The sequence below is a fragment of the Pongo abelii genome, chromosome 2, assembly GCF_028885655.2.
Source record: "Pongo abelii isolate AG06213 chromosome 2, NHGRI_mPonAbe1-v2.0_pri, whole genome shotgun sequence".
NCBI lineage: Eukaryota > Metazoa > Chordata > Mammalia > Primates > Hominidae > Pongo > Pongo abelii.
In genome coordinates, this window is record NC_085928.1 from 24,077,216 (window position 1) to 24,104,349 (window position 27,134).

The window sequence follows — 27,134 nt, forward strand, 5'->3', positions numbered from 1 at the left end:
TACATATGTGCATATACAAACACATACAGTATATGCAAAATTCTCTTTCTGTCTTAGAATTTAAGAGCCTAAAGGAAAGACCATGTACCAACCATAAATCTAATACATGACATATGCTACCAACGTAAACTTGCATGCATCAGAGGCTATCAGAAATAATATGGGAAAATAGGTCTCTACCAAGTGACTTCATAAGGAGTGAATGATATTTTCTTGACTCTAACTCTAATGGATCATGTTTTCTTCTGGCTCATATCTTTGCCTGTATGTTCTGTTTTCTACATCTTTTTCAAGTTACCCTTCACTTTTCAGCTTTATTCCTCTGCTTCTGTCTGACTTAAAGCTAATGTATGAAACGCACAAGAATTTGGATGGAAAAGTCCATGGCAAGTTTTGGCAGAGGTTCTACCAGTCTTTCCATAAAGGGCAGGAGGAAAAGTCATTTTCAGAATAGGTCAGGTGACAATATAAATATCAGAAAGTACAGCTTTTCTGAATAAAGTTTTCATGTATTCATTCCTTTAACAAATATTTATTGGGCACCTGTTGAGTGCCAAGCACTGTTCTTGGTGCCAAGTTCTCCTTGAGAAGAAGATAAGAATTCCTGCCAACATTCTACCTGAGGGAGACAATAAGTGATTAAATATATGATAAGATGGTAAGTACTATAGAGACAACCAGAGCAGAGGATGGGGAGAAGGAGAGCTGGAGGAGAGTGTTTACAGTTTCATATAGGGTAGTCAAAGAAGGCCTTACTGGGAAGGTGACATTTGAGCAAAGGCTTCAGGAAATGAGGGAAGGAGGCCTATGGGTATCTGTAGGAGAGCAGTTCAGGCAGAGGAGAAGCAAGTACAAAGGCCCTAAGCTGGGAACACACTGAGCATATTTGAGGAGAAACAAGCAAGGAGGTCCATGTGGCTGAAGTAGAATGAGCAAAGGGAGGAGTAGCAAGGGGCTTGGAAAGCTCACAAAGGGCTGCGTGGCAGGACCTGGAAGCGCATTATAAGGACTTTGACATTAATTCTGATTGAGATCAGGAGCCACTGAAGGCTTTTGAGTGGAGTTGTGACATACATTATGTGGCTTTCATTTTAAAGGCGTCGTTCACTGCTATGGTGAGAGGCTATTCCAGAAAACCGGTCAGGAAATTGTTGTGCCTTGGACCAACATGGTAGCAATGGAAGTGATGGAAAGGGGTCAGATTCTGTATATATTTTAAAGATAGAGTCAACAGATGTCCTGATCAATTATATGTGGGGTGAGAAAGAGAGAGATAGATTGGATTAAGGACTCCAAAGTTTTCATCCTGAGGAATGCAGTTGTCACTACCTGAGTTGGAAGAAACACAGCAATCATGGGAGAAAGCAGGTTTCTGGGAGGGGGAAGTTAGGGGTTAAGTTATAAAATAAGTTTTAACATTTTTTTTTCTTTTGAGACAGAATCTTGCTCTGTCACTCGAGCTGGAGTACAGTGGCACAATCTCGGCTCACTGCAACCTCCGCCTCCTGGGTTCAAGTGATTCTCATGCCTCAGCTGCCCAAGTAGCTGAGATTACAGGCGCATGCCACCACACCCGGCTAATTTTTGTATTTTTAGTAGAGACAGGGTTTCACCGTGTTGGCCAGGCTGGTCTTGAACTCCTGACCTCAAGTGATCTACCCGCCTCGGCCTCCCAAAGTGCTGGGATTACAGCATGAGCCACCATGCCCAGCTTTAAAATTTATTTAATTAAATTTATTTATTTTGAGACACAGTCTCACTTTGTCACCCAGGCAGGAGTGCAGTGGCATGAACACAGCTCACTGTGGTCCCGACCCTCTAGGCTCAAGCGATTCCTCCTGCCTCAGCCTCTGAAGTAGCTAGGATTATAGGTGTGCACAACCACGCCCGGCTAATTTTTTATTTTTTAACTAGAGTTGGAGTCTCACTATGTTCCCCAGGCTGGTCTCAAACTCCTGAGCTTAGGCAGTCCTCCCATTTTGGCCTTCCAAAGTGCTGTGATTACAGGCATGAGCCACTGCACCCAGCCTAATATAAGTGTTTTTAATCTGTGCAGGTAAATAAAAACACTAAGGCAGTTTGTCCACTTCTGCTATTCCCCCATTCCTGCAAATTTGGTCATGTTTTTACTAGACTCTTGCTGTTGAGTTAAAACATTCTAGATGGCTACAGTTCAGTGACTCTGTTTATCCCAATTTTATTGAACCTAGTATATGATTGCCTAATATGAGATGGGAGGTTTCCTTCAGGAGTACTAATTTGCTGAACTGTGTTTACTCTACCTCTGGTTCATATTCATATACAAGTCCTAAGGGCATGAAAACTAATATAATATTTTTTATTTAAAGTAAAATATCCATGTCTCAGGATCCTATCACTAATGCCCTAAACAAAAGTTATCTAAATCTTAATAACTTTTATTCAAATATCAAAATTGTGAACATCTGTTAGAACTTGGTAAAATACTGCAATTAATTTAATATTATATATGAAACCCCCCAGAATATTTGGGAGTTGATGTTTAAACCTCAAGAGTTTCTCCAAAAATGGAAAAATGAACAAATTTTAGTAGGTGGTAGAAAATCAGTTTCTTGAGTAGGAGAGAAATTCTCTAACTGAACAAATTTGTTGTCATCTTTATGGATTTTTTTTTTTCTGTTATATTGAAGAGAGTGGAGAAAGCCTCAGAGTTTGCAGTGTCAAATGCATTTTTTACTAGAAATTCAGATTTACCTAGAAGTCCCTGGGGCCAAATCACAGATTTGAAAACATCTGAGCAAATAGAGGATCATGATGAAATCTATGCAGAAGGTAAGAGAATGCATTTTCTGCTGCGATGTTAACAATTCTTAAAGCATAACCCATGATGTATTTCAAAGTAGAGAATGGAAGTTTTTCTTACTCTTATTCTTAATTTCCTTTTCTTTCTACTCCCCTGAAGCTATTTTTACTCTGGAATTAACTCCAATATTACAAGTAAGGATATACTTAAGCCTCATTTTGTTTCCCAAATTAGAACTACATCCAGAGGTAGTTTGATACAACAGCTAATTGGTGAATGCTGTAAGATATTAGTCCTGTGACAAAGATGGTAGCATGTTAATTTGATCAGATATTATACAGATAATTTGACTATAGTCTATAAATCAGTTTTATTCCTGATAAAGAGACCCTAAAAACAGTCTAACCTTCCTATGTCCCAGAAGCATTTACTCTTCTGGAATTTGGTATTTTCGTTACTGATGCCCTGGGGAACTCTACCATTTAGGTATAGAAGGAATCAGGAAGGACCAACAAAGGAGACTGAGAAAGGGAGGCCACAGTGGTAGATGGAAAGTCAAGAGTGTGATGTCCTACAAGCCAACTTCCATTTGGATGACTCATGTCTCTAGTTATTCCATTTATTTCTTCATTTATTCAACACACATATACTCTGTGCTAGGTACAATTGTAGGCACTGGAAGTACTGGTTATGACCAAGAGAGACAAAGCCATTGCTTTCATGAAATATACATTTCCTGTGGGAATAAAGAAAATTTTACAGTGATCTAGTAGTAATAAGTCATTCAAGTTCAGACCTGAGTCAGCAAGGAGCAAGGAGTCAGCTGAACAATGTGATGGGGGAAGCATCCAGGCAGATGGAAAGGGAGCATGAAGTACAGACAGGCATGGTGTGCTGCAGGAAGACCCGTGTGGCTGGAGCTTGCCCACAGAGAGAAGCTGGCGGGAGTGAGGAGAAGGCATGTCACATAGGGCTTTCCAAGCCTGGGGAAAGAATTTAGATTTTACTCTTTTGCGTATGACAGGATAGAATTGAAGGGTTTTAAGCAGAGGAGTAATATGACAGTTTATAAAATATATGAAGGATTTAGCAGGGCGTGGTGGTGGGTGCCTGTAATCCCAGCTACTTGGGAGGCTGAAGCAGGAGAATCACTTGAATTCAGGAGGCGGAGGTTGCAGTGAGCCGAGATCTTGCCACTGCGCTCCAGCCTGGGTGACAGAGCGAGACTCCATCTCAATAAATAAATAAATAAATTAATTAATTAAATATAGGAAGAATGGATTATAGGGGAGAAAAAGAGAGAAAAGGGCAACCAGTGGGAGGCTGTTGGCAGTGGTCTGGGTGAGCAGTAACGGTGAGTGGTTTAGAGTGGTTGATAGTACTGGAGCTAGAGAAAGGAGATTGATTCTGAAATTGGCTTGGCTGATACTGCTCACCCCACCTCCTTCCCTGCCAATAGAGATACACAATATACTTCAGCCTGTTAAGGGTTCTGAGAAGTCCTGCAGTTAAAAAGAAATGTTTACTTGCCTCATTTCCAATGCTGCCTAGACCATGAACCTCTTTTTATCCTGAAATCTGTATATTATCCTGAGAAACTAGTGATTCACATTAGGAACATGGTTTGGTGTATGGATAGAACACCAATGGATAGAACATGGTTTTCAAAGGTTTATATCATTTTTTTCTCCTCTCATCAACTATACTAATATTCTACAAAAGTAGTGTTCTGAGGAACATACTCAGAGGAAAATCTGTGCTTTAAGGTAGTTTGTATACTTCTCATGTGGTCTAACACAAGGTATTTCTACAGTTTAACCCCTCTAAGGGAAGTTTTATTTGTTTTTGGGGGGCACTTCACAGTAAATCCCCATTTACCAATACATGTCATTTAGTAGGTGTGAATTATTTTGCATATAAATTATTATACACATAAATGTTTGAATTATTGTACGCAAGGGCTACTCAGTAAATATCTTCTCCCTTTCTCTACCTTCCCCTGAAAGCCAATGACATTTGTTGCTAGTATGCTTTTAACACTTCGTTTATATTACTCTGATTTATTTTTTCCTATTTTATCTGTATTAAATGCCTCTTGGCATCATTTAATATAAACACCCCATTCCCTAAGAACTAACTATGCAATAATGATCATAATAATGATGAAGGTAATGAGAAAATAGACAAAAGAGCTGTTTGATAGTAATAACAATGATGAAAGTTATGCTAAAGCAGGCATTTTCCCCATACCTGAATAATTTCAGGAGATTTTCTCAATAGCATTAAGAAAGAAATCCAAATGGAGGTTAGCTTTCAGGATATCACACTCTTTGATTTTCCTCCTACCTCAATGGCCTAGTCAGCTTTCCTAGTTCCACTTTATCTCTTCAACCCCTAAATCCTGGAGTTCCTCAGCACTCGGTCCTTGAACCTCTTCTCTGTCTACCTTCCTCTTTTGGTAATTTCATCCACTTCTATGATTTTAAATACAGTCTGCGTGCTGAAAACTTCCACATTTATTTCTTCAGCTTGGACCTCTCCCCTGAAATCCAGAGTATTGTAGCCAATACCATATTTGACATCCCTATTTGGATGTCTTCTAAACATCTCAAACCTAACATGTCTGGGAACGAACTCCTAATCTTCCTCCTCAAGCCTGCTGCTATCTTTGGCCTTCCCCGTCTCAGTAAATGGCATCACCATCCTTGCAGTTGCTTAAGCCAAAAACCTCATAGATTTCTTTCTCTTATGTCCCATATCCAGTCCATTAGCAAGTCATGTCAACTGCACCTCAAAACATTCTTTTCTAGAATCTGACCATTATTAATACCTCCACTCCCAGGTCCAGGCCACCATCACCTCTCTTCTGGATTATTGTACTTGTTTCCCAATCGGTGTTCCCTACCTCCGTGCTTGTCCCCTATGGTTTATTTTAACTTAATAGTCAAAGTGATTCTCTTAAAATATATCGCCTCTCTGCTCACATCTCTCCTGTGGCTTCCCATTGCACTCAGAGTAAAAGCCAAAGTAGCTAGAGTAGTGTCAAGACTCTAAGCAAGGGAATTTCAGCCTCAGGACTATTGACATTTTGGGCTAGAGAATTTTTGTGGGGGCTGTCCTGTGAATTGCAAATGTTTAGCAGCATCCCTGGCCTCTACCTACTAGACAGTAGTATTGCTTCCCCAGTTATGACAACACAAAATGGCTCTAGACATTGGCATAAGTCCACTGGGGGGTAAGATTGCACCTAGTTGATAATCATTGCCCTAAACACTCCCCTAAACCTGATCTGCACATTATCCCTCCAACCTCATCTCCTTCTGTCTCCTCCTCACTCACTTCCCTTTGACCACAGTGGCCTCCTTGCTGTTTTTCCAACACCGTAGATACTCCTGCACAGGACCTCTGCATTTGCTTTCCGTCTGCAGAGAATAATATTACCTTATAGATCCTCACTTCTCTATCTTTCTTCCCTTCTTTGCTCAAATATCTTTTTCTCAGTGAAGCTTTCTTTTACCTCCCAATTTAAAGCTACAACACCCATCTTCCATGTCTTCCTGTCTCTACCTTTTCTCTTATTTACTTATTGTCTCTCTTCCCCAGTTGGAATGTAAGTTTCATGATGCTAGGGCTTATTTTTCCAGTTTTGTTCACTGTTGTATTCCAGTATCTAGAACAGTACTTGACACGATAGGTACTCAATTAATATTTATTGAATAAATGAAAACAGTGAATAAAGAAAATCTCTGAAGTAACTGAAATATTTAAAATGTTTTTGTTTTATTGTAGCTCAGGAGCTGGTTAATGACTGGTTAGATACCAAACTTAAGCAAGAATTAGCAAGTGAGGAAGAAGGTGATGCTAAAAACACTGTGTCAAGTGTCACTATTATGCCGGAAGCCAATGGCCATTTGAAATATGACAAGTTTGATGGTAAGAACTTATCTGATTTTTCTAAGTTTTAATATCTAATGAATGTGTCTAAGAAGTCTTTATAATTGTTTTGAATAACAAATGATACATATTTAACTTTTCTGTGTTTTGTTTAGTTTTTATTATTGGTTTTAATTTATCATGGTTAAATGTAAATTTCTTATGCTATATCTTCAGTAAATTCATGGTGTTTTTAAAAATTAAAATATTCTATTACAGTTATCCCTAACTAACTGTGAGGAATTAGTTCCAGGACCCCCTGGCCCCCGCAGATACCAAACTCCTCAGATGCTCTAGTCCTGTGGATATCCTCTCGCATACTTTAAATCATCTCTAGACCACTTACAACACCTAATATAGTATAAATTCTATGTAAATAGTTGTTATACTGTATTTTAAAATGTTTATTATTTTTTATTGTTGTATTGTTATTTGCAATTTTTTTTCAAATATTTTTGAACTATAGTTGGTTGAATCCAAGAATGTGGCATCTGCAGATAGGGAGGGCCAACTGTATTTATAATTCTGCTTATGATTAGAATAGCAATTAATGCTGTTTCAGAGTGCCTCTTCCTCATATATCATTGGCATTTGATGCAGACTACATTTAAGTACTCATATGTCATTTTTATATTTATAAAGTGCTTCTTATTTATCTGTTAGTTATTACTTATAAGGGAGGTTATTACTTTTCTAGTTTTTTTTTTTCCAGAGGAGAGAAAAACCACTACTGTGCACAGAGCCAGTGTCAGACAAGTTAGATGGCTGACGTGTAAGGGTTTATCTAATATACTCAAGGGTCTGAGTATTTTTTCCCTGAACATAGGGATAGTCATGGTAACGGTGGGGCAGCTCCCCATACATGACTCAGATACCCTTGGTGAATTCACCTGACATCATTCTCGTTTAGGACTCTGCATAATCCCCAGCTTGAGGATCACAAAACTATCAGCTTGTAAAATTAGAAGAATCCTTCAAGACTAGGTAGTGTGATCTACCCTCCTCCCCAACCCAGATAGAGATCATTCTACAGTGTCCCTAACTTGTAGTGATGTATCCTCTGCCTGAACACCTCCCGGGATTGGGAGCCTGCACTTTGGGAGGAGCCCATTCAACCGCTGTGAGGCTCTAATCCTCATAGAAGTTTCCCTTAGTTAGGAGAATTAAGATTTTGTCTTCAGTAACGTTTTACCCTATGGTACAACAAAAATAACATGTTCTTTCTCAAGAACGTTTAATTTTTTGTAGGAGTTGTTACCATATTTGACCACTCATATAGTTCTATGTTTCCAGATTAAATAGCACCAGTACTCTCAACAATTTTTTTATACCACATGGTTTCTAGGTCTTATCATCCTCGTTGCTGCCTTCTGGATATTTTCTAGTTTATTAATGTCATTATTAAAGTGTGGTACTTCAGTACTTCATATTTGTTCTGAAGCAAATATATGGACTCTAATGAAACTATTACTTCTTTTGATATAGTACTAATAGATCTAATTATGTCCCTTTACTTAGATTGGTTGATATCATCTAGTATCATGCCAGGCCTCAATCATCGTATGCTGGTAGAGTTTTTTGTTTTAATTGAAATATTGAACAAATATTTATGTAACCATTAAAAAGGATATTTACCAAAAATATTAATTAACATATTATCTCAATAGACACAGAAAAAGCACTTAACAAAATCTAACATACATTCCTGAAAAACACTTCTCAGCAAGCTAGTAATGCAAGAGAAATTCTTCAACTTGATAAAGGCCATTTACATAAGACATGTAGAAAACAAATACCAAAATGATAAGTGTAAGCTTTATCAGGAATTACATTAAATATAAATGCATTTAATTAAACACTCCAGTCCAAATGCAGAGATTGGCAGAATGGATTAAAAATCTATATGCTATCCACGAGAGACATATGTTCAATTTAAAGTACAAATAGGTTGAAAGGAAAAGGATGGAAAAAGATACACCATGCAAATAGTAACCAAAAGAGAGCTACAGTTACTATGTTAATATTAAAAAAAGACTTTTTATTTTTATTTTTTTCTTTGATTTTTAATTTTCCCAAAAATAAACTTTAAAGAAAAAATTGTTACTAGAAACAAAAAGTGCATTTTCTAATGATAAAAGAGTCAATCCATCAGAAAAACATAACAACTATAAATATATATATACCTGACAAAAGAGTCCCCAGGTAGATGAAGCAAAAATTGACAAAATTGAAGAGAGAAATAGAATTCAACAATAATATAGTCGTGTGTTGCTTAATGAAGAGGACGAGTCCTGCGAAATGCATCATTAGGTGATTTTGTCATTGTGTGAACATTATAGAGTGTACTTACACAAACCTGGATGGTAGAGCCTACTACACACCTAAGCTATGTGAGATAGACTATTGCTCCTAGGCCACAAACCTGTACTGCATGCTACTTAATACTACAGGCAATGGAACACAATGGTAAGTATTTGGGTGTCTAAACATATCCAACCAAAAAAAGGTACAGTAAATATGCAGTATATAAAAGGTAAAAAATGGGACACCTGTACAGAGTATACCATGAATGGAGTTTGCAGAGCAGGAAGCTGCTCTGGGTTAGTCAGTGAGCGAGTTGTGAGTAAATGTGAAGCCCTAGGATATTAAAATACGCTACTGTAGACTTAAAACACTGTATACTTAGGGTACACTGAATTTATAAAAACATATTTTTCTTTCTTCAATAATAAATTGACCTTAACTTACTATAACTTTTTTTTTTTAATAAATTTTGAATTTTTTCTAACATTTTGACTCTTTCGTAACACTTAGGTCAAAACAAACACTCAAAATTTTTTTATATTCTATATACTTTTTTCTATTTCTGAAATTTTAATTTTTTTTTCTTGTTAAAAAACTAAGACACAAACACACACATTAGCCTAGGCCTACACAGGGCCAGGATCATCAATGTCACTATCTTCTCCACATCTTATCTCACTAGAAGGTCTTCAGGGGCAATAACACACATACAGCTGTCATCTCCTGTGATAATATTACCCTCATCTGGATATGCCCAAAAGACCTGCCTGAGGCTATTTTACATTTAACCTTTTTTGTTTTGTTTTGTTTTAAGACAAGATCTCCCTCTGTTGTGCAGTGGTGATCATAGCTCACTGCAGCCTTGAACTCCTGGGTTCAAGAAATCCTCCAGCCTCAGCCTCCCTAGTAGCTGAAACTACAGGTGTGTGCCACCACACCCAGCTAATTTTTTTTTTCCTCTTTTAATAGAGACAGGGTCTTGCTTTGCTTCTCAGGCTGGTCTCGAACTCCTGGGCTCAAGCAATCCTCCCATTTCAGCCTCTCAAAGTGGTGGGATTACAGGTGTGAGCCACTGTGCCCAGCCCAATTTTTTTTTCTAATAAGTAGGAATAGACTCTAAGATAATGATAAAAGTATAGTATATACATAAACCAGTAACATAGTTGTTATTATCATTATCAAGTATTATGTATTGTATATAATTGTAAGTGCTATACTTTTTTTGTGTAGTATTCTTAAGATTTTTTGAGGGTGCTTTATTTTATTTTAACTTTTATTTTAAGTCCAGGGTACATGTGCAGGATGTACAGGTTTGTTATATAGGTAGACATGTGCCATGGTGGTTTGCTACACAGATCAACCCATCACCTAGGTATTACGCCCAGCAGCCTATTCTTCCTGATGCTCTTCCTCCCCCTGCCACCCATGACAGGCCTGTGTGTGTTCTTCTTCCCAACGTGTCCATGTGTTCTCATCATTCAGCTCCCACTTATAAGTGAGAACATGCAGTGTTTGGTTTTCTGTTCCTGCATTAATTTGCTGAGGATAATGGCATCCAGCTCCATCCTATCTCTGCAAAGGACATGATCTCATTCGTTTTATGGCTGCATAGTATTCCTCAAAGATCTAGAAGCAGAAATACCATTTGGCCCAGCAATACCATTACTGGGTATATACCCAAAGGAATAGAAATCATTCTATTATAAAGATACATGCAGGTGTATGTTCACTGCAGCACACACTCTTCACAATAGCAAAGACATGGAATCAACCCAAGTGCCCATCAGTGATAAACTGGATAAAGAAAATGTGGTACATGTGCTATACTTTTATACGACTGTTAGTGTAGTTGTTTTGTTTATACCAGCATCACCACAAACACATGAGTAATGCATTGTGTTCTGACATTACGATGGCTACAACATCACTAGGCAATAGTTTTTCAGCTCCATTATAATCTTATGGGGCCACCTTCATATACGCAGTCCATTGTTGATGGAAGTGTTGTTATTTGACACATGACTGTAGTTAGAGACTTCATTACCCCACTATCAATAATCTTTGGAACAACTACAAAACATAATCAAGGAAGATGTTCAGTAACATTAGTCATTAGAAAAGTAAAATTAAAACTACAATGAGTTACCTCTACATATCTTAAAATGGCTTAAATTTGAAAGACTGACCATACTGAGTATTAGTAAGGATGTGGAGAAATTGGAATACTTCTACACTGCTGGTGGGAATGTAAAGTTGTGTAACCACTTTGGACAACAGTGTGGTAGTTTCTTGAAAAGGTAAGCATTTAGCTATAATATGATCCAATCGTTCCACTCCTACACATTTTCCCAACAGAAAAGAAAGCCTATGTTTTGTGGGTTCTACATTTGTGGACTCAACCAACCGTGGATGAAAAATATTTGGGAAAAAATAATTCCATCTGTACTGTACATGTACAGCTTTTTTCTTGTCATTATTCCCTAAACAATACATAAAACAAGTATTAACATAGCATTTACATTGTATTGGGTATCATAAGTAATCTAGAGATGATCTAGAGTATAAGGATGGATATAGTTTATATGCAAATGCAAACACCATTTGATATCACGGATTTTTGAACATCTTTGGATTTTGGTATTCTCGGGAGGTCCTGGAACCAATCCCCCAGAGATATGGAGGGATGACTGTACACAGATGTTCATAACACCTTTATTTGCAATAGCCAAAACCTAGAAACAATTCAAATGTCTATCAACAAATGAATGAATAAACAAATTGTGGTGTATTCATATGGTGGAATACTGCTCAGCAATAGAAAGTGAGAAACTATTGATACACACAACATGAATGAATCTCAAAAGAATTGTGCTGAGCGAAAGAAGCTAGGTCAGAAAAAATACAATGTATATAAGTGTATGATTTAATTTATATAAAATTCTGGAAAATGAAAACTAATATATAGTGGCAGCAGGTCTGTGCTTACTTGGAGCACAGTGGAGGGCAAGGGGAGGACTGAAAGGAAGAGGTTACAAATCAGCATGAGGACCCTTTTGGAGCTGATGGATATGTTCATTATCTTGACTGTGGTGATGGTTTTACTAGCATATGCATATGTCAAAATCGTAAACTTTTGACATAGCATATGCATATGTCAAAATCGTAAACTTTAAATATTTGCAGTTTATTGTATGTCAGTTATACCACAATAAAGCTTTTTTCTTTCTTTCTTTTTTTTTTTTTTAAGCAGTAGAGCTCTTAAGATTGTTTAGATTGAAGTTCTCAAGGTCGTTTAGATTGAAATCTTTTAGATTTGGCAGTGAAGGACTCTTTAGTGACTTGGGTGAGGGCAATTCTTGGTAAGTGGAGCTTTTTAACTCTTAGTTGAAGGTAATTGCTGAGGGCTATAGTCAATCAGTTGCCATTATCAGTTACTATTTATTGAACACTCGCAGTTTTGTATTTTTATTGTACTAGGATTCTTTATGTAAATATGAATATAATACTAAAATTAATTTTTTAAAAAATTTCTCTTTTTTGTTGTTCTGTTTCCCCCAGATTTATGTGGCTATTTGGAGGAAGAAGAGGAAAGTACCACCGTTCAAAAATTTATAGACCATCTGCTCCATAAAAATGTGGTAGATTCTGCAATGATGGAAGATCTTGGAAGGAAGGAAAACCAAGACAAGAAGCAGCAGAAGGATCCTCGTCTTACCATGGAGATGAGACATAAGCAGGTGGGAGGGAAAAACAAAATTAAAATGGATAACAGGAAGCAGTCTTTGTGTAACACATTTAATAAGCTTAAATAAAGACATAGGCTTTATTATGAAAAAGGGTGCCATCTGTGGTTTGGTTAGGGAGAATAAAAATAAAATATAAGAACTTCAGAAGAAAAATAATTCTCATAAACTGAGGGTAGGAAACAATTTATTTAAGAAATAGCCAAAAAAAAAAGAATAATTGATTTTGACCAAGAGTATTGAGATAAACCTTATTAGTTTAAATGTGGTACTTCCTATTATAAACACGTAGATTGTGTGTGCTTGAGTTTGGTTTTCAAATTGTAACATTAATATTATTAATATTTTTGAGAATGTTACAGGATAATTCTTTTCCAGACAACTGAAATTCACTCATTTTTTATTATAATTTAAAATGGAAGACAGATCTGAATTGAATCAAGTTCAGCTGTTTTGAATTAGAAAAGCATGTGAGAACTTTCTTTTCTCCAAAGGGAATAGTAGGTTCTTGCAAAAAAGACTGGTGTCTCAACACTTTGTAAAGGAGTGCCAGGGAATCCAGAACTAAAACTGAACCGGAATTAATATCTGTACGTGTGTGTGCCATCTTTGTATAACACTAAATTTCTGATTGCCAAATTTGAAAATAACTGCTTTTAATTATTCAATTAAGGTATATGTAATCAGCACTGGGGATGTTAGAGAAATGGGTAGAAGTATGATTCTAGTTTGGATTTATGACAAAAGGGAGGAGAGAAGGTTCAATAAGCTATATAGTCATTGTCTGTCTTATCAGAAGACTTATCACAACTAAAGAGTAAGATAAGGGTAAAGTTAGGTGAAGCAGGAAGGAAAAGACCTTTCCTTAATTCATAGCTACTCAAGCCCTCTAAAGGATGAATAGGTTTGGAAAAAATGAATGTGCTTTTTCATGTTTTTGATTGCCAAATATGATCCAGAATCACTGCTGTATTTACATAATAATAATAGAAATGAATAAAGGGTTGTGGTGTTCCTAAAGGCAATAAATCACTGCTCTATCATTCACAGCGTGGCTTCCAAAAAAGTTCTGTTCTTTCTTAAATTAGAATGCAGACATGACCTAAGTATAATGAAAGCGGTAATGTACACCTTGGACAATCTTACAAGTGAGAAATCATTACTAAATGAGAATCCAGAACTTGGGGTCTGACTCATTAGATTCTCAACTTTTCTGTGATGTGGATCATTCTCAGATTATTTGAGTCATCTTCATCTGACTTCATCTAAAATGTTATATTGGTCTTTACCCAGTAAACAGATGAATTCCTCCTTTCCTACCAATAAACAGTGGAGTTCTGGGCCAGAATATTTCAAACTGGTTGTATTCTGAACTTCAAAATGTATTTTAAGGGTTTTCATATCCCTTTCTACTTGAAAGTCCACACTTCATCTTTATTGTATTTGCTTTAAGGTAAAAGAAAATCGCTTAAGACGTGAGAAAGAACTGGAGTACCAGAGAATAGAAAAGACCCTGAAAAAATCAGCCTTCTTGGAGGCTCAGTGTCTGGTGCAAGAAGAGAAGAAAAGGAAGGCTCTGGAGGCCAAGAAAGAGGAAGAGGAGATTCAAAGGGAGATGGTGAAGCTGCGGAGGGAGATAATTGAGAGGAGACGCACTGTGAAAGAAGCATGGAAAATGTAAGCCAGTGGGATAAGCACTGTGGGGTTTCTCTGTTTAAGCAGTCATTTTAGAAATGCTCTGAAGTTTTTAAAGTGCACAAACATTGCAATAACAAAACATAAAAGAGAAATCACTCAATATCCACCATCTTAACAAATTAACTAATTTCATATTTCCATGTTCCTCCTGACATAGTCCCTTTCCATACTTAATTATAACCATAAAGTACATTTAATTTTTAATTCTGCTTGTTGTAATTAACACATTGCCTGGAGTCCTGGGGTGTGTATATTACTCCATTGAGTTCCTATACCATAATTTATGTAATGACCACCTCCCCATACTGGTAAACGTTTCAGCTATTTTGGATTTTTCACCATTATAAGATTGCAATGAGCATCTTTAAGCATAGAGTTTTTTCACTCTTTTGAATTATATTCTTATAATAAATTCTTAGGAGCATAATTTCTGAGTTAAATGACACAGGTCTTTTTCTGACTCTTGAAACATTGCCAAATTGCTTTCAAAATGGGTTGTACTTGTTTACTGTATCATCAGCAGCAGGCCAGTTTATCATATTCTTCTCAGCCTTGGGGAGTATCATCATTTTCAATATGTTTACACTTTTAATGGTATTATATTGATTAGTTTGCATTTCTTTGGTTAGATAATATTTTTAAGGTTGAACATGTTCAGTAATTGTGTCTTATCCTGTTGTGAATTGTGTGTCTTATTTTCTGATAATAATATGGAAAGTCACCACTGCCTTACTACCACTGATAAAGAAAAAGAATATCTGACATAAGAGGAAGAGAAAAATAGTCCTCACAGGATGTAGTACTATTATCCATCCTCATGCAGAAAATGAGCTTCATAAGTGAAATAACTAATGTATTTATTCTGAGAAACAGCACTGATGCAGGAACTGCAAAAGCCTTGGAACAACATGACTGAAGTGTCTGACTACTCAAACTGAGAGGCCACAAAGACCTATTAGATAATCCCTTCCACCCCCATCAGCCTACACAGCTTTCCCCCCTGTGTTCTTGATTGCTCTTATTCTACCCAGTTTAAAACAGCTCAGCAGTGGACATGTGCTTTACTTCTTCAAGTGCCAGGCGGAGGCTTCCTCCAGATGCCATTCCTTTCAGAAAGCAATCACTGGTGTTTTAGTGAGTTCTTTCTACGGTCAGCCTTGCTTTTCATATTGCTCCCAAGCCCTGGAAAAACTAGGTTGACCTAAAATAAATTGTGAAAACAAGTAACGTTTAATGGTAGTAGGATGCTCTGCTCACAGTGGGCACTCAACAAATGTTCACTGACCAGTCATTTATTTTAAAAGTTAAGATCTTATCCATGGTTACAGTGAGATCGGTAATATGTTCTACTTCTAGGTGGATGAACTGATTTAAACTTTCCAGAAAGCAATTTGGCAATAAACAACAACAGCCATAAAATAGTATTATCCCTTGACCTAGGAATTACAGCCTTAGGAAAACTGCCCTAAGAAAATTATCAGAAATCCAGACAAAGATTTGTGCAGAAAGATAATTTAAACAACATTATTTATAATAACAGACTTTCGTAAATATTGGAGAAATTGCTAAGTCATGGCTGTACAATGAAACAGGACTGACTGTTTTTCTGGGTAGAAATATGGATGGCTTTTATGGGCATGGTGGCACACACCTGTAACCCCAGCTACTCGGGAGGCTGAGGCAGGAGAATCGCCTGAACCCAGGAGGCAGAGGTTGCAGTGAGCCGAGATCATGCCACTGCACTCCAGCCTGAGTGACAGAGTGAGTGAGACTCCATCGCAAACAGAAAAAAAAAAAAAAGAAATATGGATGGCTTTTATACTTCTCCAGTTTTTCACAATGAGCAGATATTTCTTTTAAAACATATATATTCTAATGTTATTTTTAAAAATCAGATTCATGGTATTAGAACTGTATTTCTTTGACAATCACTATCACCTGTCTATAACCATGTAATATAACATTGTTATGACATTCATAGTTTGGAAAAAGTCAATAACATTTTTATTGTTGATAGGCCTCTTAAACCTATTTGTAAGCTATCTTAAATCTGCCTCATTGCCTAGTTTTAAAGTTATCTCTTTCAAGATGCTTATTAATTTCAAAGGGAAAAATAATAACTCTATACTGAAGAAGCCACCTTAACCAAGTGATGAAGGTTAACATCACCAATAATACAACATAACACTATGAACCCTCTGTATCATATATGAGAATGAATGAGGGAAGGGGTAGGGTATTCTGGCATCTTTCTCCATTTTAGTTTTCACAACTGTGAAGTAAAAGTTCAAGAAAGATCAGGTGACTAGCTGGTTTGTGGCCAGAGCTCATGAATTCTGATTCCTGACTAAATGCTATGTTTACCACCTCATTAATAATATATACTTTATACACGTACATATACCTGTGCAGTTAAATGCACTACAGTAAGAAGGCCATAGCTATGAGCTTGTTTGAATTGGTGAACGGAAGAGGGATGGCCTGGATGAGGAAGAATAGATAGGTGGGCAAAAAAGAGGATGCTCAGAAAGATGAGCAACAAAGTTACTAAAATAATTCTGGTTACTTGCCTAAAGGCCTTTTCCTTTTTAAGTTCTATTTTTTCTCTTTTCAGCTATTTTAAAATTATTCTAGATTCCATTCCCTCCTTATTCAATAACACCTGATTCTTTTGTTATTCCTCTTTCTAGTAACCTTATAAGAGGCCTTTTAGTAAGAATCTCATTCCTTTCTTGAGAATCCTTTTTTTCTCGTTATATGGGAGATAATTTATGTCTATATTAGAGACTATCTTGTAGTTGTTAACTCTCAAATTTTGATCAAAGTATGGCTCAGTGTTCAACTCAATAAAAATACTAAAGTATCTATAAGACTTTCTACTTTTCAAAGTACTTTATAACAATTTTATTTCATTTAATCTGTATTTTATACAATTTTATTTCATTTAATTTGTATTTTATAAAGGAATAAAATAAGTCTCCAGAAAAATTACCCTACTATGTAGTTTTAGAGCCAGATCTAAAAATATGTGTATTCCGAAGGAGAATTCAGTGTTTATTCTGCTACAGTAGGTTGTAATTGCTCATTGTTAAATCTATTGTAAATATACACGTATTTTTAAATTGTTATTAATAGAGAGAAGAAAAGGCAAGAAGAGAATTCTCAAAATAGTTCAGAAAAAGTCATGTTTCAAAGTACTCACATTCTTCTGGATGAGGAAAAAATGGCGAAAGAAAGAAAAAGGAAATTGAAAGAAGTATTAATCCAAACTTTCGAAGAAAATCAACAGGTGGGAATTGCAATGTCTCTTTACTCAGCATTCTGTAGTATAAATGACAAAGAGCTCCATCAGAGATGGGGTAAAATAAAAACTAAGTCCAGTTGAACCTCATCACAAATACCAAAACTGCCCACGCCATTTGTTCTTTGTGCCCAGCTGACCTGGTACACAGGGCAGTACACAAATCCCCTGTTCTGAGGCTATTCTTTGTATACTGTGGTGGGATCCTGGGAAATTACTGGGGTGAGGGGGGTAAATTGTGGACTTCTTCCTAAATTACCTCTTCAGAATAGCATTTAACTATTATTAACCTTAAACTAAGGTAGCTCTCTGAAAGTTTTTGAAATCTTGGCTTCCACTTTGACAGTTGTAAGGACCATTGTGTTCTGGATTATTCAGAAGATACAAGAACTGGTTACTTGCCTTTTAGTAGCTCTGATCCTAAAGCAATGATACACTTATACCTGTGCTTTTCTTTTTAATGGTCTATATTTTATTTTGCCTTTTCTTCCTTTCTTTCACTTTATCTTTTTTGTAAAAATGACTTGCTGATTTTTAATGTAAAAGTGAATATCCTCTTCAGGTTACTTAAGCAGTTTTCTTCAATAAAGTGGGATTGATAAAAGTATGAATTTCGGGATTATAACATTTCAGGTAAAAGGACTGACTGGGCAGATTTGTAAATGAGAGGGTTAGATGAGAAAAGATAAATATGTATATTTTACATATCCTACAACACCCACCCCAGGGCCTTAGGCATTGCTGAAATTCAGAGAAAGTTAATTGAATAAATACGTGAATGAATGGATTTAGCAAGAGAAAAGAGAATGTTAGGAAGATACTGAGGGAGCTTGGTAAATGTAGGGATAGACTTACAAAGGTCCTGGAAATCAATAACAGGAGTTTGAATATGATACGGATAACAAAGATATGAAGGAAAAAGTAAAGTAGTCAAAGTGATTTTTTAAAAACGATAGACATATTTGATGGTGATATTTTGAACTGATAAGAGGCTGTAATTACTCAGTTATTAACCAACAAAAATTTGGTCAGAGTTTTGGCTTCAGGAAAACAGAAGGAAATGTGGTAGGGAGAAATGTAAGACTTGGAGTTAACATTTTGAGAAAAGTTAGCAAAGACTTAGATTCTGCATTCTTCATGAGATAGATGGAATTAGTATTCCTCCTATATAATAACAGTTCAGATTTCAAAGAGAAAATAAGAAGAGAAATGAGTATTCAGGGAGTCACCTTGAGAAGACATAAGGAAAAAAATACCATGATATATTTCCCAACAAATTAGAGACAAATAAGATGTTTTCTAAAAAATGTTTAAATTATATTGAAGTCCACTGTACAATCATATATATTTTAGATGGAACTGCCAAATATGAATGTTCGACACATATGCAGAGTTTTACAAAATTAGTGGCCCATCTAAAACAGATTACTTAGTTTTAAAATATTTGACATGGAAAAGCTGCAAAAATAGTGCAGAGTTTCTGAATAACCTTCACCCAACTTTTCCCAATGTTAACATTTTACATAAGCATAGTATAATTATCAAAACTAGGAAATTAGCATTGGTGTGCTGCCATTAAATACCATTAACTAAACCATAGACCCTATGAGAATATCACCAGTTTTTCCACTAGTGTTCTTTCTCTGTTCCAGGACTCAATCCATAATTTCACACTGCATTTATTTATTACATCTCCTTAGTCCCCTCCAGTCTCTGACATTTCTTTAGTCTTTCCTTGTCTTTTATGATCTTGCCATTTCTGAAAAGAACTGGTCAGGTATTTTGTAGAATTGTCTCTCGTTTCGGATTTTTTTAATGTTTTCTCCCCCTTGCTTAAGGTTATGCGTTTTTGGTAAGAATGCTATAAGATGTGATACTGTGCCCTTCTCTGTATATCCTAACAAGGAGGACATAATTACTGATGTTAACTTCGATCACTTGGTTAAGGGTGTGTGCTGAGTTTCTCCATTGTAGAGTTGCTATTTTTCCTTCTCCTTGTCTTTCAGGAGATACTGTGAAGCTATAAAAATATTTTGTTTCTCTGTAAACTGTCACCCATTAAGGTTAACATCCATTGGTGGCTCTTGCCTGCAACAATTTTTAATGTTGTATTTGTCTAATGGTGATTTTGCATTTCCCTCATTTCTTCTATACTTAATTGAAATTCTTCTAGAAGGAAAACAGTCCCTTCTCCTTCAGCTATGTGTATATGTATGTATGTGTGTATTTATGTATTCATTCATTTATGCAATTGTTTATTTTATTCAGTATGAGCTCATTGATATTTATTTTACTCTATGAGTCATAATCTAATATTATTGTTGTTTACTTGGTTAGTCAGATTGTTTCAACATTGTCTATTGGGAAACCTATCAAGTTGGCTCCTTTGTTCTTTCAACATGCTTCCATCCTATTTTGGACACTTCCTTTTTTGTTGGCACCACAAGATACTTTATGCTTATCTTGTGTTTTACCTGCCCTCACCCTAGAATCAACCACTTCTACATGGAACTTTGATTCCTTTTGTTGGAAAAACGGTCTTTGGAAACTAAGATCTAGGCACTAAGTGTGTTCACTGCTACTGGAGTGTCCTTTTTTTCTGGGCCTTCTCAGCAGACAGAGCTAAAATATATATAGATATATACATAGATATATGTGTGTATGTATGTATGTATACTAACATACATATACACACACATTATATTTATTTCTGTGTCTGTCTGTTATATATATTAAAATCCATGAGTTCAGCAACACAAGGGTCATGTTATTCTTCTCCCTTTCCTTATTTGTAACTGACTTCTGTATCTATGAATCTACATATATATGTATATATAAATATATATAAAATAACTGTGAATTTATAATAATATTGTCAAGGATAATCCAGCACCACAGGTTTCAGTGTAGTCTTTCCATCTCGCTCACTTGTAACTTCTTTCTCTGACACTGAGAAACCTGGCTCTCATTATCTCTATTATATTTACTTGTTAGGGTAATCCTAGTACACTATAAAAATAGTTTTAGAGGCTGGGCACGGTGGCTCAACCCTGTAATTCCAGCACTTTGAGAGGCCGAAGCAGGCGGATCACAAGGTCAAGAGATCGAGACCATCTTGGCTAACACGGTGAAACCCCATCTCTACTAAAAATACAAAAAATTGGCCAGGCGTGGTGGTAGGCGCCTGTAGTCCCAACTACTCAGGAGGCTGAGGCAGGAGAATGGCGTGAACCCAGGAGGCGGAGCTTGCAGTGAGCCGAGATCACGCCACTGCACTCCAGCCTGGGCGACAGAGCGAGACTCCGTCTCAATTAAAAAAAAAAAAAAAAAAAAAAAAAGTTTTAGAATTGCTAACCCATACCACAATGGGAATAAATTCACTAAAGCAAAATATTTTACAGTTATTTTTGGTTTTAGCTTTATAGTATTCAGTCAAAATATTGTTTTCCAAAGTTACTTAGGTGAGTTCTTTTCTTCCCCTCCCTTTTCAGTGTAATTATGTTATTCATTTGTAATATGGTTAGTAGATCTCTAGATTTTCCCCAGCATATATGGAGATAACGTGGTAAAAATACATCTACCAGCCTCCTCGGGCTCTTACATAGACTTGGTTGTAGATAGGACAGTGCTCCAGTAAAGGCCACAGGCATAGGCAAGCCTTCTGGGCTCATTATCTTGGTCCCAGTTAACGTTCAGCTCTAAAGGAGCCTAAAGCTGCCTTGAGTAATGAAACTTGGATACTCAGCAGCCTAGGTATGACCACAGGATGAAAACAGAAAAATGCCTAGCTGCCTTGCCAGGAGTGACTAGATAACTGATAACTAGACAACTAGATAACTCTTGTCAGTACCCTCAGAATGTTTCACTGGTACAAACCCTATAGAAACAGCTGTGTAGAGTATTTGCAGGAAGATTTTAAATAATCTGTTTTTAGGAGTTGCTATAGTTTAGGTTCCTTTAATTCTTGTAATTGTTTGTGCTTTAATTCTGGAATTTTTTTTTTTTTTTTGAGACAGAGTCTTGCCCTGTCACCCAGGCTGGAGTGCAATGGCACAATCTTGGCACACTGCAACCTCCACCTCCTAGGTTCAAGCAATTTTCCTGCCTCGGCCTCTGAGTCGCTGGGATTACAGGCACAAGCCACCACGCCCAGCTAATTTTTTGTATCTTTAGTAGAGACGGAGTTTCACCATGTTGGCCAGGCTGTTCTCAATCTCCTGACCTTGTGATCCGCCCACCTTGGCCTCCCAAAGCATTGGGATTACAGGCATGAGCCACCGCGCCTGGCCTAATTCTGGATTTTATTTGTTCCTCCCAGAGTATCTCTTAACATCTTATTTGGGCCACATTATTTAATAGGAGACTGAGAGAAACAGTGCAGGCTCTCTTATCAAAACACAAGTTCAGATGCAGCACTATTGATGCATCTTTTCTACACATTTCATGTCTTGTCAAAAACATTTGTTTTTTTGTATAGAAGCTTTCTACTTCCAGCCTATCCCATTTTCTCTTTGATCTTACAGTGAAATCTCTTGGGGGAGATTCAGCAATCCATGTGTCACTGCTAATTAGCAGAAACAACAAAGGATTAACTATGAAACTCTTACACTATTTGGAAAATGGCCTTCTTAATTCTCATCCTATTCTGAAATACATTTTGGTTTTCTTAATAAGATTAGAAACTCTGTGATCTTTGCTGCTTGTGAAAACTGAAGAGAAAGATAAAATATGGGTGACACTAACCTACATCTTAATTACTTGGGGGAAGGTTTTAGTTTGCTTATTTGGTTGGATTTTTCTGTTAAAGAAAAAGTAATAATGATCCAAAGAAATCATCATTAAAGTTATGCTTGTGGCACAGCACCTTCCAAAAGTCCACCTCAAACTAAACCAAGGAAATGTAGGGTTACTATATATGGAAAAGAAGCCTGGAGTTTTTCTCTGACATAATGACGAAAACTGTAGTTAAATATCTCATTTATATACCATGATTCCTTTCCAAAGATCTTAGTTTTATCAGGACTGCCTACACACACACCACTGAGGCAAAACCATTTCTGAGCTGACACATAGCAACCATCCTCTCAGCAATGTTTTCTTATGTTAGGGGAGGGAAATAAAGGAAAAGCCTCTTTAGAAATAAAACAACAGAAAAAGAGAAATGGCAGCACACATACGAAGATTACTGGGATTCATGTAACTCTCCCCTCTAGGTTTATTGCCAAGGGTAATGTGTGGTATATGTCTTGGGAGGGGTTTAAAGCATTATTATATTTTACTTTATGTAGCCAACTCTGTAGAAATTTTCCATCTAAAATGTTATCAGTTTTGGTAAAGAAATTGTTTGTTATGTTCTTTCTTTCCTGACCCTATAAGTAACCCAGATGTCCCATTCTCACAGAGGGGACAGTGAGGGCCAATTTACCTAAATGTTGTGCTAGTGTTTTGCACTTCAAAGTTCCATGAAGTCTTTTTTATTACAGAGGTCCCTATTTTTAAATATATTATTTTTTTGTCTTTCTAAAAAAGTACTGGTTACATTTTGATTTTTAAAAATTGAAAAAAGAGACTTTGGCATAAATGAAGCCCATTCCCTAAAATTGTATAGAGTAGAATATTTCCCCCCTAAACACTAGACATTTCAGGTGAATATTATAAGGATCTTGAGAGCCATGTGGGTGAGGAATGAAAGATATCACGTCATTGTCTTACTATCACAGTATCCTGGAGGTGAATCAAGCATTTGTCTGATATATTCTGAAGTAAGATGTGTTCTTGGCATAGTTTGTGTGTATGTGTGTGGCCAAGGATGAAGGGTGGGCAGGTAACAGGGATTTTGGTAGAGATGGGGAAGAAGGTCTCTAAGGGACATGAAGAAAGAAGGCAAAGAGGTGGTGATAGGGAGCCGTAGGTCTGCCTTTTCTCCAGACTTGAGGTCACAAGAACTCATGAGTGTTCAGGTGATAGGCTGCATTGTGGTCATTCTTCTGTAAAGAACCCAGAGAAGTTTATTGGTTAAGCATTTACTATTTGGTGGGACTAAGGAATTGCTTCTTGAAATTCTATTTCTAGAGTGAAACAGCGTAACTATTAGATAATTACAGCAATATTATCAATTGAAACTTTTTAGCAGAGTTAAGAACTTATAAAATGGCCTTATGTAACGGGTACATATTGACACATTTATGGATAACATGATACGATATGCGGTATCTGTGATTTTTAAATACGTCAGAAAAGAAGTTGGTGGGGGGAGAGATGAAATCAGATTGGCGGAATGTTGATAATTTTTGAAGTTGGGTAAAGGTTTATTCTTTGGTTCTGCTTTTAGAACAGTGATAGGGTTGTTTTTTGTTTTTTTTTTTTGTAAGTTGAAATGAGGAAGGAGAAAAAAAATTAATAGAGAAGTAAAATGAGCATCACGTCTTCCAGGATATAACAGACGTGGTTTTTTTGTCTATAGCCGGGGTATCATTTCACATGGCAGTGGTTGTCAAAGTTTAGGCCTCTAGGCTTTTCCATGGAACCCGGCAGCAAGTTCAGGTCTTAGCACTGTGTTCTGGGAACTGAATGTATTTTCTCTAATACTATTAGTTATGAGCATATGTAGTTGGAGTTGAGGGTTACCATGATTTCCTCTCTTTTCTTTGGGGCAAAATTATGAAAATCAGGAATAGGATGGGTCATGGGGTATTGCTTTTCCATTGCAGAATTCAATACTGCACTTCCTACTGGAGATTTATTTTGCCATGACAAAGATCCCCATTTTTTTTATTATACTTTAAGTTTTAGGGTACATGTGCACAATGTGCAGGTTTGTTACATATGTATACATGTGCCATGTTGGTGTGCTGCACCCATTAACTCATCATTTAACAATAGGTATATCTCCTAATGCTATCCCTCCCCCCACCCCCACCCACAACAGGCCCTGGTGTGTGATGTTCCCCTTCCTGTGTCCATGTGTTCTCACTGTTCAATTCCCACCTATGAGTGAGAACATGCGGTGTTTGGTTTTTTGTCCTTAAGATAGTTTGCTGAGAATGATGGTTTACAGCTTCATCCATGTCCCTACAAAGGACATGAACTCATCATTTTTTATGTCTGCATAGTATTCCATGGTGTATATGTGCCACATTTTCTTAATCCAGTCTATCATTGTTGGACATTTGGGTTGGTTCCAAGTCTTTGCTATTGTGAATAGTGCCGCAATAAACATACGTGTGCATGTGTCTTTATAGCAGCATGATTTATAATCCTTCGGGTATATACCCATTAATGGGATGGCTGGGTCAAATGGTATTTCTAGTTCTAGATCCCTGAGGAATCGCCACACTGACTTCCACATGGTTGAACTAGTTTACAGTCCCACCAACAGTGTAAAAATGTTCCTATTTCTCCAAATCCTCTCCAGCACCTGTTGTTTCCTGACTTTTTAATGATTGCCATTCTAACTGGTGTGAGATGGTATCTCATTGTGGTTTTGATTTGCATTTCTCTGGTGGCCAGTGATGATGAGCATTTTTTCACGTGTCTGTTGGCTGCATAAATGTCTTCTTTTGAGAAGTGTCTGTTCATATCCTTTGCCCACTTGTTGATGTGGTTGTTTGTTTTTTTCTTGTAAATTTGTTTGAGTTCATTGTAGATTCTGGATATTAGCCCTTTGTCAGATAAGTAGGTTGCAAAAATTTTCTCCCATTCTGTAGGTTGCCTGTTCACTCTGATGGTAGTTTCTTTTGCTGTGCAGAAGCTCTTTAGTTTAATTAGATCCCATTTGTCAATTTTGGCTTTTGTTGCCATTGCTTTTGGTGTTTTAGACATGAAGTCCTTGCCCATGCCTATGTCCTGAATGGTAATGCCTAGGTTTTCTTCTAGGGTTTTTATGGTTTTAGGTCTAACATGTAAGTCTTTAATCCATCTTGAATTAATTTTTGTATAAGGTGTAAGGAAGGGATCCAGTTTCAGCTTTCTACATATGGCTAGCCAGTTTTCCCAGCACCATTTATTAAATAGGGAATCCTTTCCCCATTTCTTGTTTTTGTCAGGTTTGTCAAAGATCAGATAGTTGTAGATATGTGGCATTATTTCTGAGGGCTCTGTTCTGTTCCATTGGTCTATATCTCTGTTTTGGTACCAGTACCATGCTGTTTTGGTTACTGTAGCCTTGTAGTATAGTTTGAAGTCAGGTAGCATGATGCCTCCAGCTTTGTTCTTTTGGCTTAGGATTGACTTGGCGATGCGGGCTCTTTTTTTGGTTCCATATGAACTTTAAAGTAGTTTTTTCCAATTCTGTGAAGAAAGTCATTGGTAGCTTGATGGGGATGGCACTGAATCTATAAATTACATTGGGCAGTATGGCCATTTTCACGATATTGATTCTTCCTACCCATGAGCATGGAATGTTCTTCCATTTGTTTGTATCCTCTTTTATTTCATTGAGCAGTGGTTTGTAGTTCTCCTTGAAGAGGTCCTTCACATCTCTTGTAAGTTGGATTCCTATGTATTTTATTCTCTTTGAAGCAATTGTGAATGGGAGTTCACTCATGATTTGGCTCTCTGTTTGTCTGTTATTGGTGTATAAGAATGCTTGTGATTTTTGCACATTGATTTTGTATCCTGAGACTTTGCTGAAGTTGCTTATCAGCTTAAGGAGATTTTAGGCTGAGATGATGGGGTTTTCTAGATATACAATCATGTCATCTGCAAACAGGGACAATTTGACTTCCTCTTTTCCTAATTGAATACCCTTTATTTCCTTCTCCTGCCTGATTGCCCTGGCCAGAACTTCTAACACTATGTTGAAAGGATCCCCATTTTTTATTAATTTTTTTCTCCTTCCTCATTTCAACTTAAAACTACCTCTCTAATTCCCAGGGACTTCATAGCATCTGTGGGGTCTTCTGCCCAGCCACAGTAGCCCACAAAGGAAAAGAGAAGTTGGGGATTGCTCCCTTTTGTAGCAATAGAGTTTCTCTTCTTTTGGCCTGAGAACAGCAAGGAGTCACTTAGGGGCCTGGGTGTAGAATGTAGCTTTCTTCCTGACATTCCAGCCTTTGCCAGCTCCCCTAGACCATTAGTTGCACCAAAGTTAGTTCCATTCAGCAAAATTGTAAACTTGTTGACACTTTTGTCCTCTTAACAATTCATTGTTTATTTTTCCATGACGGAGAATTTTGATGCAGTTATCACTGAGCTTTCTGACAAAAGAGAAATAGCTGAGGAATTTTGATGAGTTACCCACTTCATTAATTAGAACAAGCATCTCTAGTGACAGGGTTAGAATTACAATGAAGATTAGATAGCAAATTGCTGTTCCACCTAACGTCAATCATTTCTAGTGACAGTAGTGTGATTACACTTCAGGGAAGAGCTT

The 27,134-nt window shown here is 36.8% G+C and overlaps 1 protein-coding gene across 3 annotated transcripts in view; it reads left to right on the forward strand.

The window, feature by feature from the left end:
* CCDC191 (coiled-coil domain containing 191) overlaps window positions 1-27,134 on the forward strand; it is a 90,157-nt gene that overhangs the window by 7,323 nt on the left and 55,700 nt on the right. For 2 of the 3 annotated variants that reach the window (XM_009238515.4, XM_054551494.2), the window contains exons 3-7: window positions 2,670-2,811; window positions 6,572-6,715; window positions 12,578-12,756; window positions 14,216-14,439; window positions 17,596-17,749. In XM_009238515.4, the coding sequence (XP_009236790.3) occupies window positions 2,670-2,811; window positions 6,572-6,715; window positions 12,578-12,756; window positions 14,216-14,439; window positions 17,596-17,749 (843 nt within the window). The remainder of the gene's footprint in view (window positions 1-2,669; window positions 2,812-6,571; window positions 6,716-12,577; window positions 12,757-14,215; window positions 14,440-17,595; window positions 17,750-27,134) is intronic. The other variant, XM_054551495.2, reaches the window with a different exon arrangement.